At 39.7% G+C, this 17,100-nt stretch overlaps 1 gene segment (V, D, J or C); it reads left to right on the top strand.

Annotated features, from left to right (window-relative positions):
• Window positions 1-16,322: 16,322 nt before the first annotated feature.
• Window positions 16,323-16,789, top strand: LOC103256556. The segment is given in 2 exon segments: window positions 16,323-16,368; window positions 16,449-16,789. Coding segments are annotated over 2 exon segments (387 nt in total).
• The last annotated feature ends 311 nt before the right edge of the window (window positions 16,790-17,100 follow it).

Below are 17,100 nucleotides of genomic sequence, written 5' to 3' on the forward strand. Positions count from 1 at the left end.
TTGACCCATTCCCTCCCTCCTTTTCCATTTGGCACAAACTACCCAGAAAAGCTCCAACTGGCTCTAAAAGAAAATTCTGAGACCGGAACGTACACAGCTAACCTAACTGTCTATTTTTCTCATTCCCCACGGCTTATGGTTTTTTGCTTTATCACAATTTAAGTTTGGCTTTGAGTCACATTGAGGAGCCTTAGTACAGATCACAGGTTGTTTTGATGCAACCTTTAGAAATTTATAGATATAGGTTTTAGAAAATAGCTTATATAGATTAAGAAAATTTAAGTAACAATTTTATTATAGAAGTATGGTTAGTTCAGTTTGATTTAAGGGAGGTCAGTGAAGTTTGAATTAAGCCAGCTTGTGCTAGGAGAGTGTAACCATAGCAGCAATTGTTTTAATAAAAAATAGTTTGAATAAGTACATAATAGTGGAAGTTAATAATTCACTATGGTGGTTTGGGGTTTAGACATTGAGTGATGTTAATTCAAGATGATGTAGTTGTAATACAATTAAGGGCACATAAGAAACTGGCTTGGGGAACATTAAGTTAGCATAAGATACAAACAGACAATTTGTGGTTGTTCTTCCTCATGTTCTTCTTTACGTATGAAAGAACATTTGCTTGAGAGTGGGGGGTGTCCTTTGTGCACCTGGACCTGTTCATGTGAAAGGCACATGTTACCTTTGTTTCCTGTGATGATGACTTTGCAGAGTTTGGGGATAAAAGCCCTGAGATTACACCCATTAAACGGCTTCTGGTCACCTGAGCAGGAGTCCAGTCTCTTTCTTTCTCTCCTCTTCTCTTTCTTTTTATCTTTCCAGAATAATCGCTGATGCTGCCCCACCTTCCAAGGGACCCCCTAAATCTCTCTGTAGGGGCTTTGTCTCCCTCTTAAGTTTATGACTTTTTTTATCCTAGTACATCAATTATCTGATTTATTGAAGAAAGTTTGCTAATTTACTACTTGGTCAGGTCAGTTGTTGTGGTAAGAATAACAGAAAATTATTTTGCAATGTATACATCTTCAAGCTAAGTAGGAGCCTTCTTTGTAATACTAGGAAACTGGAAAAAATACAGATATTAAGCATCCTAATAGATAAGCAAATAGTATTATGTTCATTGAGTGTGATAATCAGTGTGTTCTTGATACACAACAATAAGATTGGTTCATATGTAATTATGTTGAGTGAAAAGCCATACAGATGAAATGGTCACTATATATTACATTGCTGCAAATTCTAGAAAATGAGATCTGATTTAATTTAACAGACATGACTGGTTAACACAGAATCCTCCTATTGACGGTGAAGACTTTTTCTTACAGATTGGGGACACATCTGAATTGGAAAAGCTGGAAGGGAGGGATTACAGAGGAGTAAGAGGAAATGTTTAAGGGTGATTCATTTGTTCATGATTGAGATTGTTATGATGAATGCACTTGTGAGCACATGTGTTAGTACTTACCACACTGCACCCTTTAATAATGTGAGATTTATTATAAGCCAGTAGTGCCTCATTAAAGTTTTTACAAATAAACAGGCAACATAAGGAAAGAACTGCTGGAGAGACACAACCATATGAGAAAAGTGCAATATCCATAAAAACGCAACTACAAAATAAACCTACTGCTCTTTATATTTGTTAGGTAAGTATGAGTGTGCACACAAATCATACTATGTTCTCACAATAGGAATGGGGTCTGCAAACCTCACTTAGGTGTGTCCCATTCTGTGCTGGGGTTGGTTCAGGGAGCAGTTGACTCCAGTGGTGAGGAGGACAATCCAATCTACCTGGGCTCACTGCGACCAGGTTCTCTGCAAACACTCCACAACCCAAATATACTTCTGCCAGAGTCCAGCTCCCACAGGGTCTAGAGCTTCTGTAGGTGAGACAGATTCTACGCCTGTAAAGAGAATTAGAAAGAAGGGGGAGAAAGAAATAGGACTGGACTACTGTTCAAGTGACAGAAGCCATTTATTGAAAAGTATAGAGGGTTTTTATCTACAGATTTTGCTCATTCAGATTCAGATGTCTCCCACATACACAGACAATCCAGGTGTATGGGGGCGTCTCCTACCCACCAGATATTTCTTCAAGCAAGGTAGAGAACAAACCCAGCTTGTCTATCCAGTTCCTATGTTAGACTAATGTCCCTTAGAAGTATTATTACAGTTTCTATTAATATTATACCATTTTATCAATTGTAATCTATATTTTATTTTATTCTACTTAGTTTACTTATGAAAAACTTTCCTATTGATCAACAGTTTATTCCCTTGCTTAATCCTATCACAAACAATAGAACTTAAACAAAATATATAAAACCTGTTCTACTTAATGCGTCTCAATCAAAAGGTCATGCTGGGCGCTCAGTTCCTGGGCTCTTTGAAGTAGTCTTGGCTTGTACCAGACAAAAACCTAAATTGCAGACATGGAAATGGGAACAACGGTTTTCTAATGTTAGCTTGTGTTCATCCCTGTCTGGAGTTTTCATGCTTGAACTAACAGAAGGCTATCATGACAACAGAAGGGAGAAGTAATGAAGTCATGGCTCCCGAACACACTTCTAGTGGTCTCAGGGTCTTCAGCCCCCTGGTTTCTAATGCTCAGTGGGCCTCCTTGGTCGGCTTCCAATATCTCGCCCTTTTTTATTTTTTAGCACAAAACCATGAAACTCCATATTGAGCTGAGATATACTCTTCTTCAATACTGTGAAGATGATTGGGAGTAAACACAGCAACAAAAGAATCACTGCTCTGCAAATGCCCACATTAATAAATATAGACATCAATGATTTTTTGTTAACAAATGATGAGAAACTATTAAATATAGAAGTCGCCAATTCAGTGGACCGAGATTGCTTTTCAGCAACTGTCATGTCCTGAATTTGTTGATGTGATTTGATTAAGTCTATGCTCAGGTCTGAGTGATTCCAAATTCCAAGAATATGATATTTTATTTTGTCCCAAGTAGAAACAGACTTATTTACCTCTAAGGGAGTGAGGCAAATCCATTTAAACTCAGAATGACAATGGAGAGCCAATTTTATTTTTAAGGTGACTAGTTCTTGTCCTACTGCTAAAGCTGCTTCCTCCAAGGCATTAAACTTGCTTTCTAGCTTCTGATCAATAATTTCCTGAGTAGCTAGAGCTATAGAAACATTTCTAGACAGCTGGTCAGCAAACGTGACTGAATGGACTTCTTTAGTTAGAGCCACTGCTGATACTGTAACTGAAATAGCAATAGCAATTAAAGCTGTAGTACCTAAAATTAAAGTAGCCTAAAATCTCTTTTGTCTTTCTAACAAGGAATTAACCTCATACACTGTTCATAGACCATCTTCATCATACCAGTGAGTTGACAATTGTATTGGAACCATTAAATATGGAGGTTGTTTAAGAATTAAAAAAAAACCTTGATATTTAGCATCAGTTAAACAATTTGTGGGAATACAATTTTGACAAGATATAAAATACACATTACTGTACTGATCAATTCTTACACTGTGATATTCATTCCATACAAGAAAAACATAAGACGATTGTAAGCAAGCTCTTATTTTGTAGATATTAATTACTCCACGTGGTTGTATTAAAACAGAGGACTTTAGGGCAGCCAGGGCCCTCCACAAGTAAGGTTGAACAATTTTCTTATTCCCAATGGTAGTTGTTAATATTGTGGGTACCCATCCATTAATGTGCCACATAGCAGGAGGTTGATTGAAAGTTAAGTAAGAGCTGGGCTTGGTGGCTCAGCCTGTAATCCCATGCCTTTGGGAGGCTGAGGTGAGTGGATTGCCTAAGCCCGCAGGTTCGAGACCTACCTGGGCAACGAGACCTCATCTCTACAATAAATCAAAAAATCAGCCGGGCATGGTAGTGCATGCCTGTAATTCCAGCTACTTGGAAGCCTGAGGTGGAAGTATCGCTGTAGCCCCAGCAGGTCGAGGCTGCGGTGACCGGAAGCGGCCACTGCACTCCAGTGTGGGTGACAGAACGAAACTCCAACTCAAAAAAAAAGAAAGTTAACTAGGGCTGTAAATTTAAACCACTGTCACTAATATGTAGTTTTTGGACTGATATGGGGTAATCTATTTTAGATTCATAAACACACTCTCTCCACTTTGGATACTTAACATATTTAGTGAGTATCCAGTCCTTCTTGGTATTAGGAGAGCAGATGGGTATATTAAATGGTGGCAAAATTTGTGTGGCTCTACTGGGATCAGCTCCTCCAGGCATCAGCATTTCAATCCACCAATATCCTTTATTACTCTGGGCTGAGCTATTAGTAATTAAAGACTTTACAGTAGACATTAGACAAGAGGCCCTATAATTTTGGGGAACTGAATTATGATAAAAACAAATGGGAGGTAAACAAGAATGTCCTTCATAAGAAAAATGATCATTAATAACATGTTTTGTTTGAGTGTGAAGTAAAGTAGGTCCTCCCAACAATTGAGAGGAATCAGAAAATGCATGAATAACCTCATTATCCCAAGTGACAGGTTGAAATGTTGGAGGGTTAGGCATAGAAGCCCAGTAAGCCTTATTAGCCACAGCTGCAGAGGCTGGAGCTATTTGACTCATTACAAGAACAATCACAGCTAATAACAGAATTACTGACCTAATGGTGGTTTGTCTTCTTCGAGACAATTTAGACTGTAAGCTCTCATCCCCTAAGGAGAGGTCTCTCTGACACATGACGGTTTCTCTGTCCATGAAACTATACTGATGTCGCAGGTCTCGCTCCACCCATGATGAAGTCTCCTGTTGTAAAAAGAACAGCCCCTTCTGTTGGTTAGTGACAGGGGCTGCTGTTCGTCCTTCATTCCTCTGAAGTGTCCTGATTTTCGCCATTGGTCTTGGTCGATGGATTACTGGAGGCATTCCAAATGAATCGATTGGGAAGCCAAATGGGAGTTGATTCGTTCTGTTGGAATATGCAAGCATAGGCCCTTCCACTGGTCAATAATATACCAGGCCCTCTCCACTGTTCTGTAAGAAGATCCTTCCATTTTACCATAGGTTTGACAGTTCACAGCTGAATTGCCCGTAGAATCCAAATTTACGTGATTTATCACAATAAGGCAGGATTCAAAATATGATGGGGAGAGCTATACTTAAACTCCCCCTCTTGTAGTTTAATTAGATGATTTTTTAAAGTTTGATGGGCTCTTTCAACTATGGCTTGGCCCTGTGGGTTGTCAGGAAAGCCAGTAGAATGAGAAATATTAAATCGGGAACAAAATCGTTGAAAAGATTTAGATGTATAAGCAGGTCCACTATCTGTTTTAAGTTGTTTTGTCATTCCTAACTGAGAACAACAAAAAAATAAATGCTGCACCACATCTTTATAAACTTCTCCAGTTTTTACTGAAGCTAGAGTGACATGAGAAAATGTATTCACAGAAACATGTAAATATGATAACTTCTCAAAACTGGAAAAATGTGTAACATCCATTTGCCATAGAGCATTTGGTTTTAAGCCTCGAAGATGAACTCCTCCTGAAACAGGAACAAATGTGGAACAAGTTTTGCAATTTTTAACGATTTTCCCAGTTGTTTCTCTAGGTAAATGAAACTGATAACGTAAGGTAGTAGCATTTTGATGATGAATTTGGTGAGAAGATTGAGCTTTAGTGACTGCTTTGGCTTCCACTGCAATACAAATAGTAGGTTTAGTTAAATTTTCAGTCATTTGATTGCCTTGATATAAAGGTCCCGGTAGGCCAGAATGGGATCTAATATGGCCTACAAAAAATTGTTCTTTTCGATTATGGCTTAACTGTTGTAACTGAATTAATAATTCCATAATTGTAGTCTTATTAACAGGAATTGTAGCTGCTTCAATATGGGGAAACAGCCCTTTCACATAACACGAATCAGTATATAAATTAAATTTAGAATTTTTTAACGATGTAAATGCAAACAATACTGCTCATAATTCAGTTTTTTGTGCCAAAGTTTCTGAGGTTTCCAGCATATGAGACTCATTATTAATAACTGTTACAACTTTCCCATTTGATGATCCATCAGTAAAAACCAAAGCTGCCCCCGCAAGGGAAGTCAAGGAGCAATTGTGAATAAAAATTATAGGATTCTGTTTTACAAACTGTAACAGTGGACTTTTAGGTAGATGAAATAAAATTTGTCCTCTGTAATCACTTAGTGCTACTTGCCAATCATCACTAATTTGGAGTAAAGTCTGAAATTGAAACTTATCATAAGGAACAATAACATATGTACATCTTGTTCAAATAATCCAACACTTCTTTGCCTCCCCTTGGCTATTAGTAAAGCTACTAAATAAGGATAAGAAGCCAGTATTTTTTTAGATGTTAATGGCAAATGGAGCCATTCCATTGGCCCTTCCTGCCACAAACACCCTGTTGGAGTGTGGTCAGTAGCAAAGATAATTAAATCCCAAGGCAAATGATAATTTAATCTTTTAACCTTTTGGGACTCAATAGCTTTTTCTACAAGAATTAAAGCTTTATTAGCCTCTGGTGACAAGGCTCTTTTAGAGTTTGGAAAAGAATCTCCTTGCAATATATCAAATAGAGGTTTTACATCAGCTGTTGTGACATAAAGATATGATCTAATCCAATTAATATCCCCCAACAATTTTTGAAAGTCATTCAACGTTACCAAATGATCTGTGCGTAATTGCAAAGGCTGATGACTCACTGTTTGTGTGTTTAAAACATGGCCAAGATATGTAAAAGGTGGATTAGTTTGAATTTTTTCGGGGGAAATTTGTAAACCACTATTATTTAAAGCAATAACAGTTTCATTAAGAATATTGTGTAAAAAACCACTATCTTCATGAGCCAGTAAAATATCATCCATATAATGAATTAAATAAAGATTAGGATGTTGACTTCTAATACCCTGCAAAGAAGCATCAACATATTTTTGACATAAAGTAGGACTATTTTTCATACCTTGTGGCAGGACCTTCCATTGAAATCTTTGAAAAGGTTGTTTTAAATTCTCTGAGGGCAAGCTGAATGCAAATCTCTTACAATCTTCAGGGCTTAAAGGTATAGTAAAGAAGCAATCCTGTAAATCAATAACTATAATGTTAAAGTAAGCAGGAATAGCAGCCAGTGATGGTAACCTAGGCTGTAATGCTCCCATGGCTTCCATGGTAGCATTAATAGCTCTTAAGTCCTGTAATAGTCTCCATTTACCAGATTTTATCTTAATGACAAAAATAGGAGTATTCCAGGGACAGGTAGAAGGCTCAATGTGACCATTCTCTAATTGTTGCTGAACTAGTTCTTTAGCTGCCTTAAGTTTTTCTGAGGACATGGGCCATTGTTCCACCCAAACTGGTTTATCATCTCGCCAGTTTATTGAGTTGGCAATGGGAACAATGGCCCCTAGAATAAATTTGAATAACCAATACCAACTCGGTTTGTCCTTTCTTTAATCTGGACAGGTTCCTGTATTCCCTGTCCATCCATCTTTACCAAGTCCCTTATAGGGATTATAGCCCATTTGTAACATTTGTACTGAGACTTTGTCATTAGGACTATATAAAAGCATGCCCATTTGAATAAGAATGTCTCTTCCCCATAATGTAAAGAGGATAGATGGAATAACATACGGGCAAAAAGTTCCTGAATTTTCCTCATTTTTCCATGTTAAAATTTGAGAGCTTTTAGCTACTGATGGCACTTTACCAATACCTATGAGTCCTGAAGGGGCCATCTGAGATGGCCAAGAAGCAGACCAATCTTTACCAGCAATACAAGAAACATCAGCTCCGGTATCTAACAAACTTTTAATTTTGACTCCCTGAATGTACAATTCTTTTTATGGTCTGGAATTAGTAACTTCTTGAACACAAAAGGCAAAATCGCTTGAGCCAAATACAGAGTCACCTCGGGGCATATTAGTTAAAGTTTTGCCCACTTTATATTAAGGCAGGAGTAGCATTTGAGCTATCCTCTGGCCTTTGTTAAATTGTACAGTCTTACTGGGGGGAGCAACAAGTACCTGGATTTCCCCCGTATAGTCCGAATCCACCACTCCAGGAATAACAGAAATTCCTTGCATGGACAAGGAACTTCTTCCTAATATTACACCCAGTATTCCATCTGAGAGAGGGCCCTTAACTCCCGTTGGTATCAAAGTGACTGGAACATCCGGAGTTAATATTGTTGTGGTGGAGGAATTGAGGTCCAGTCCTGTGCTCCTGGGGTGGCTCAGATGAGCTCTGCGATGGAACAAAAGGAGTGAATGGGTTCATGGTGGCAGCTGCCCCTATTGTTATTTGGGGCTGGGGCTGGCCCCTCTGTCGGTTTCCCTGAACCGGGATGGCTTGTTGTTGAATTAATGGAGTGCCGCTTTTATGAAATTTAGATCGGCATTCTTTTGCCCAATGTAATCCTTTCTGACATGTAGGACATAAAGACTTTGGTAGAGCAACAGCAGTAGATGGCAGTGACATGCCTTGTAAGCCAGCCATGCCTTGCTTAATCGGACAATTTCTGACAATATGCCCAATTTTACCACAGTTAAAACAGGATTGTGCACGGATTTTTCTGCACTTTTTACTGCGTTGTATACCTTGTACAATTTGAGAAAAGGATTCTACTTTTAAAGCAGTGGCCATGGCCATGCCTTGTATAAAGGCTGGGCTCACATCCACACACTGTCTAATATAATCAGTGATTTGTCCAGACTTTCTTATAGGTCTAATCAAGCCCTGACAAGTAATGTTAGCATTTTCAAAGGCTAGTTGTTTAATTAAAATTTCTGCTGCTTCCTCATTAGAGATTACTCGACTGACAGCAATGGTCAATCTAGCCACAAAGTCCTCACAATTTTCATCTGCCTTTTGTTTTATCTCAGACAAAGAAGAAGTTTGAATAGAATCAGCAGGTAATCTTTTGCAGGCAGTAATAGCACAAAGACTTACCTGAACAAAAACATCCCTGGGTAGCACTATTTGGCTATTATTAGTAGTATATTTTCCGGTACCTGTAAGCATATCTTTCACAATGACAAACATTCCTGGTGGACGGTTTTTATTTTGAGCCATTTGAATTTGAACCTGATCTTTATATTCTGTTTTCCATAATAAATAGTCTCCTCCAGATAGACAACTTTTAGCCAATTGTTGTCAATCAGAAGTAGTCAACCACCGAGTAGCAAACTGATCTAAGATAGTAATTGTATAAGGAGCTAAAGGACCATATTGTGAGCTTGCATCTTTTAATTCTCTTACCAACTTATATGCAAGGGCTCCCATTGTGCTGAGGCTATTCCATCAGCACCAGTAGTAAAGGCCACTGGAAAACATGTTGATAAACTGAAATCTCCTTCTTTCTCTGCCTCTGCTCGAGCAGCCTGTATTCCAAAAAGAAAACGAAAGACAGGGGCACGATTGGGTGTAAGGTTTAGTTTACTTACCTTTTCCTTATGAAAAGGTACCTGTGGAAAAGATGGATTGTTATTAAGGTAATTATTACCATGGTAACTTGTGATTTCATTCTTCAAAGTTGCCATGCCCTGGCATTATTTATCATCATAATGTAAAGATGCAGAGGCAGCAGCAAACAGAAAATTGTCCTCACCATCATCATCAGCAGCCTGTTTGGAAGGAAATTTGTCATAATCATGCTGTGGATCCAAAGCATCCTTAATTAGATTCCATAAAGCAAAAACATCAGATGGTACTTTATCAGGACCATGTTGTGTATAATACGATTTAAGTTCTTTTCCAACCTTAGACCAAGTATCTAAATTAACTGTTCCTTCTTCAGGAAACCATGGGCAATTTTGCTGAACAAAATGTAAAAATCGTGCTAAATCATTAGAAGAAACCTTAGTTCCACGTTTAGATAGAGTTTTCATTAATATACTAATGACCATCTTACATTCCTTGGATTTGCTCTGGCCCATGATTATATCATGGCTCTGGCTTCACAAAAACTATGCTTACCCGTCCTTGCTCTGCTTGTCTCTACAGAGGGGTCTGCAGCACCCTGGGTAAGATTTTTATCCGTCCTGAAAAAGAAAATAAAACTTACCTTCCAGAGCTCCCACGTTGGTCACCATTTGCCAGAGTCCAGCTCCCGCAGGGTCTACAGCTCCCGGAGGTGAGACAGATTCCATGCCTGTAAAGAGAATTAGAAAGAAGAGGGAGAAAGAAATAGGACTGGACTACCGTTCAAGTGACAGAAGTCACTTATTGAAAAGTATAGAGGGTTTTTATCTACAGATTTTGCTCATTCAGATCTAGATGTCTCCCACATACACAGACAATCCAGGTGTATGGGGGCGTCTCCTACCCACCAGATATTTCTTCAAGCAAGGTAGAGAACAAACCCAAATTGTCTATCCAGTTCCTATGCTAGACTAATGTCCCTTAGAAGTATTATTACAGTTTCTATTAATATTATACCATTTTATCAATTGTAATCTATATTTTATTTTATTCTACTTAGTTTGCTTATGAAAAACTTTCCTATTGATCAACAGTTTATCTATTCCTTTGTTTAATCCTATCACAAACAATAGATCTTAAACAAAATATATAAAACCTGTTCTACTTAATGCGTCTCAATCAAAAGGTCATGCTGGGCTCTCAGTTCCTGGGCTCTTTGATGTTGTCTTGGCTTGTACCAGACAAAAGCCTAAACCACAGACAGGGAAATGGGAACAACGGGTTTCTAATGTTAGCTTGTGTTCATCCCTGTCTGGAGTTTTCATGCTTGAGCTAACAGAAGTTTGTCATGCAAACAGAAGGGAGAAGTAATGAAGTCAGGGCTCCCGAACATACTTCTAGTGGTCTCAGGGTCTTCAGCCCCCCTAGTTTCTAATGCTCAGTGGGCCTCCTTAGCCGGCTTCCACCATACTTCTACTTGAAATTTTACATTAATATGGAAATATCATTGACACTACATGTCATACCTTTGTGCTCTATGTAATAATAAATAAGATGATTGGTGCTAAGTATACATTTAAACTTAAATAAAATTTAATAGATTTTTTAGATCCACTGTACCTTAATAAAGTAGAATAAGATATAAAATTAAGAGTGCTAAGTGCTTATGAAAGCACATTTTATTCTAGGGCAAATTTTTTTGTAAAATGCTACCATTTTCCCCAAACACCCCCTAAAACAATCTCTTCTGCTCTGGAAACTGCTCTCTCTGATGCATCCCACCAAGAGCTTCCTAAATAGCAGGACACATTCAAATAGGGTCCTCCTAACACTGAAGAAAAGTAGCCCAGCCTTGACCCTGTAGCTCTGGAAGAGGAGGTCTAGTCCTGGGATTCTCAGTTGTCCCCTTTCTAGGATAAGGACTGAACCAGGTTAGTCACCATGACATTTGATCTCAGCTGGGTTATCCTTGTGGCTCTTTTACAAGATGATTTATGAGGGCAAGAAATATTGAGTGGGTAAGGGGATGTTAGTGAGAGAGACTATATATATTTTTGTGGCAGTTTCTAACCAGGATGTCTGTGTTTGCAGGTTCCCAGTGTGAGGTGCAACTGGTGGAGTCTGGGGGAGACTGGGTCCAGTCTGGGATCTGCCTGCATCTCTCCTGTACAGTCACTGGATTCACCTTCAGTGACTACAACATGGATGGAGTCCACCAGACTTCAAGAAATGGGCTGGCGTGGGCCTCATCCATTAGCAATGGTGGTGGTATCACAATGTACCCAGACTCCATGAAGGACTGATGCACCAACATGAGACAATGCCAAGAGCACTCTGTGTCTGCAAATGACCAACCTGAAACCCAAGGATACAACTGTGTATTACTGTGAGAGATACACAGTGAGGAGATATAAGTGTGGAACCAGACACAAATCACTCTACAGTCAGAAAGGAGAAACGGGGCTGCATGTGACACTAAGTATCCATAGGAGATGGGTCAGTCCAGGGCTGGGTGCAGATGGAAGTTGCAGGCTGCTTTCCTGTAAGTGCTGTGGCTTCATCTGCATCTGTTTCTACTGGTGCCTTTCTACATATTTGTTGCTATTCCTACCCCTAGATTAGAAAATTGTATTACTATAGGAGGAAACATTTTTATATGCCCCTATGTCAAGTGTCACTAACAGGCAGAAATTTGCACAGAAGGCTGGGTGACTGTGGATACTTTCAGCCCAGGATGCAATTCTGAAAATGAGGGAAGGAGAATGTGCTGAGGTTAATGATGTTTTCTAACTATTCGCTTGTTCAAGGGCTTTCTGGTATGTCCATCAGTGTCTCCCTGAGCCACAGTTGCCCATCAAGAATAATCATATCTCCCTGCAGTGCCTATGCCTTTATTATGTTAGCTTATTCAGTCATTGTCTGGGAGGAGCTCCAAGCTTGTGTGTCTTTATCACAAACCTGGTGATCAATGTCAAATAGGAGCACTGGGTGACTAGTCCATGTGGTTTCTGTAATTGGAGAGATAAGAGGTGCAGTCTCAGGGATAGAAGACTGCTTATATATTTTTGTACACCAAAAACATATTTACTTGAATCTCTTAGATGGCATATAGAAGCAATCATGCCCTCTGCAAGTAATTGTAGTGTATACATTTTTTCATAAATGCATTATGTCTTGATTCTGCATGAGGCCCTGACAGAGTTGCCTTTCTCTTGAGGAATTGTTAAAACTTGGGTGAGAGCAAATGTTTCTCTTGCCTTTTGTTTTTGTTCATGTACAGAGAACATGAGTAGAATAAGGTTATTCCTTGCCAACCGCAAATTATCTCCTTTAACAGAAAAGCAAAGTTTCTCCTGTGTCTGATGCAATACTCGTGTTAAGAGACATTTTTCATTGTTCAAAACTGTTTGGAAATTGTCAACTCTGATGTCTTTTAGTGGTTCTACCATTTGTGTTGTTGTTCCTTTGTTTGTTTTTAATTCATGTATTTCATATCTGCAAACTATCTCCCTTTGAGGGTTTTTTCCTCATATGGGGAAAGCAAAAATGTCACGTGGTGCAAGTTCAATAGTGAGGGAAGAGCATGGGAATAATGTCATTTTGGGTTGAGAATCTGTAAATTTCAATTCTTGATAGATCAGCTAAATGCATCAATAAGTATCATGAGGAGTTTGTGGATCCCACCACAAGATGAGGGTTAGAACCCCAAGCTATGGGGGCATTAGGAAGGCAGACCTGTGTGAGAGCAGGAGATGTGCTGTCAGGCTCAATTTTTCCTCTCCTTGGGACACCCTTCATCGCCTTACTCATTCTGAGATTCAGTCATTGGTGTCAGGGTAGGGAAATCATTCAATATTATTTTTAATATATGTGTATGCAAGATGAGGAAGGAGAAGAGTCACACCTTATCTCTGTTCCAGGTTTCTTGGGAACGTATTCACCCAATTGCTCCTGTATTCCACTGCATCCAAGCCTGTCTGTTCAAGGCCACTGTCCCACACTCTCCTCTGGAACACTGCTTTGGCTCATGGAGAACTCCACTACCCTGGTTTGCCTGTAGGCCGTGGTCTTCATCTTTATCCCTACACAGCCTCTCAGCCTCAACTCCCATCCACATTGCCCTACATGGGGTCTTACATTGACCACCTCTTCCTACTTTCTTATCTCTCAACCTCATAGCATATTCTAATAGCTGGTTGTTATCTCATTGGAGTCATGTGAAGGAAAGGGTTCACTGAGCAGTCCTGTGTTGTGTGAATCCTGCAAGTTCCTGAAACAGTCCACTCTCAGGACTGGGGTTCATGTTAGTTCCTCAGGGATGATAATCTTATTCCTTGGCAAACACCTCCTATTGTTTGTTTTATCATAACCACTATATCGAGGTATAGTTTATGTGTATAAACCATACATTATTTAATATATTCAATACATGTTCAGTAATACCTTATTTAACATATTCAACTCATTGATTTTGGTTTTTGGCACCCTTTGATTGTGGGTGTAGGTACATCTGTTTTTGCTCTGGGGAGCTGATTTCTGAGTATTGCAGGTCAGTTATGCAAGCACTACATATCTCTGTGGTGGACTCCAGTAGACAACACTGGGCACTAAGACTCAAGAGAGCTTCACATGTGGAAAACCCTTCACACATCAACAGACATCACTGCTAAGAGAACTAAACATGAATATGACACTCCACTGAGAGAAAACACATGGGCACTTATGCCTGATTTCTCAGGGACTTTATCCCAGTACCTTTATTAATTTACATTTATATGATTTGCTGTAATATGCTGTCACCATGAACATAACTGTTCGTTCAGAGACCTGTATTTCTATTGATCAGGGAAACTCCAGATGATCTTGAAACACTGGAAACAGTTACATCAGCAATGGTATTCAATAAAAAATCATGACTCTCTGACACATGGCTAAATCATTATGTATATTAAAAGATGATTATAAAAGGATGAAGTCGCCTGCTTGTGTACAGAATCCCATGGCATGAGATGATGTGTCCACTTCCAATAGCACCAGAAGTTAAAACTAATCTATACAATTTAGAATTTACATATCCAACACCGAAATCATTTCTTCCCTGAAAATCAAACAGTGAAAAACAATGTGAAGGAATTTCTATCTGTGATAGCTAAAATGAAAGTGAAAGAATGTTGCAGTAAACCATGTACTGTGCTTCCTGAGATGAGGTTATGGATTCTCATCTGCCACCAAAGAAAACATCTGTCTTGGAAGCCAAATAACACACAACAGTCACACAGGAGGCAGCCAAGATGTTTTGCTGGAGAGGGGAATTTATTGATAGAACAAAAAGAACTGTGTGGGAAAGTTGTGACATGATATGATAAATATTATTATTTGATATCCTCAAATTATAGATATTTGGCAGTGGACTGTGAGTGTGTGGTAACTTGAAAGCATCTGCTTGCCTCTGTGAGCTAGATAATGGAGGGGCAAGTCTAGGTGAATGCTGGACCCATGACTTACAATAGAAATATTACACATGATGGCAATGGATCCCAACACACATTGGCTTTTCTTTGATGGAATAGCATTCCTGGTGCACTGTTTACAAGAATGTATAAAATTCATTTACATTGAGAGGGGAGGTTTCCTTTTTGTCTTTGATACAGAAAGTGCACTTTCCTGATGAAGATGTTGGTGGTTTACAACCAGGTCCTGCTTCATTTGGCTTTATGATGATGACTATGGTCATTACCTAATATGTACCCTATCCAGGTTATGGAATGTGCTGTAATAAAGGGAATAGACTAAGCTGGGCTCAGTGGCTCAACCTGTAATCCCAGTGCTTTGGGAGGCTGAGGTATGTGGATTGCCTCATCCTGAGGTTTTGAGACCCACCTGGGCAACTTGGCGAGACCTCATCTCTACAATAAAATCAAAAATAAGCCGGGCATGGTAGCGCATTCCTGTAGTTCCAGCTACGTGGAAAACTGAGGCAGAAGGATTGCTGGAGACCAGCAGGTTGAGGCTGCGGTGGCCGGGAGCATGCCACTGCACTCCAGTCTGGGTGACAGAGTGAGACTCCAACTCAAAAAAATAATAATAATAAAATAAAAAGGGAATAGACCATGGCTTACCCAGTGATATTGACATCTTTAAATGGGTATTAAGGAATGGTACTGAAGGAGGTAATGAAGGGGACACAAAGGTCATATAACAGCAATATCAGCAGTGGAGTGGAGCATTGGTGATCTTCTTAGTCCTCTAGCATTTCTGAGACCAAAAAATATTGCCTATTCATTTTCTTTTGGAGGAATGTAGAAATCCAAATAGCAAAATGGACATTAATTTGTTTATTTTGAACATCCAAGGATAAAGATCTGGCAAATTAATCAAGATGAGATTTGTTGCCATCTGGGGTAAACTGTCTTGACCCCAGCTGGCTGAACAGGCCATAATCACATTCAAGGGCAAAATGCCAAGGGTGATTTGTAGGTTTTTGTGATAGTTCTTGTCATCAGACATGTATATGAGAATTCTGTAATCATTGCCATTCCCAACTCTATTAATCAGAGTTTGTAAGTTTGATTTAAACACAATTGACTCCTTGTACATTCTGACAACATTTTTCAGGGTCACAATCCTTGATCTGGTCCTATAGTGATTTAACTAAAAAGTGGAGATGGGGTGGGAATGGGAGATGGTGACATTTTAAAAACTTTATCCTACCCCTCCCAAAAGATGTTAGGTCAGTCAGCAACTTGCTACTGGGTTTCTGTGTTATGTGTCCTGTGGTGCATCCCATGCAGAGCAGGGCGGTAACTATGCAAACTTAAGAGTGAGACTTTCCATTAAAGCTCAAGGCTACCCTCAACCAGGAGTTTCCCTCACTACCCAGCTGGTGTCCTCAGTGCCTCACTTTCTGTCCTCCTCTAGGATGGGACCTGTCACCCTCCTCACAATCCTGCTGGCTGTTCTCCCAGGTTAGTCATGTCCTGGATGTGGGTCACAGTTGGGGATTGACAGGAGAGCCCCTGATTTCAGTCCTGTGTCTCCCACACAGATGTCTGTGCGCAAGTGCAGCTGGTGCAGTCCAAGGCAGAGGTAAAGAGGCCCGGAGAGTCTCTGAAGATCTCTTGTAAGACTTCTGGATACAGCTTTACTAGCAACTGGATCAGCTGGATTCGCCAGATGTCTGGGAAAGGCCTGGAGTGGATGGGGAGTATTGATCCTGGTGATTCAGAAACCCACTATAGCCCGTCTCTTCAAGGTCAGGTCACCATCTCTGTTGACAGCTCTGTCAGCACTGCCTACTTACAGTGGCGCAGCCTGAAGATCTCAGACACTGCCATGTATTACTGTGCAAGAGACACACAGAGAGAAAACAGTGCTGAGGGTGTCTAAAACCCTCCGCTGTGCAGGTGCAGAGTAGAGCTTCCAGAGATACTCTCCCCAAGGACTTGTTCATTCATGGGTGGGACCTCAGATGAGAGATAATGAGAGAACAACAACTAAGAGTCACAAGCCTTCTGCATCTGGCAGTGGACCCACGCCCTGGAGGCATTTAGACTTTTTGTAGCTTTGTGAAATCTGTAATCTGCAAGTTAGTCCATGGTGTATATTACACCATTAGCAGCAAAAGTTTTCCTTACATGCACCTCTTATATGCAACACATATGTAACTAGAAATCCCAAACAATTCAGCTTTTTCTGTC

This window comes from Carlito syrichta, unplaced genomic scaffold (genome assembly GCF_000164805.1).
Source record: "Carlito syrichta isolate Samal-C Ts95f unplaced genomic scaffold, Tarsius_syrichta-2.0.1 Scaffold290055, whole genome shotgun sequence".
Classification (NCBI taxonomy): domain Eukaryota; kingdom Metazoa; phylum Chordata; class Mammalia; order Primates; family Tarsiidae; genus Carlito; species Carlito syrichta.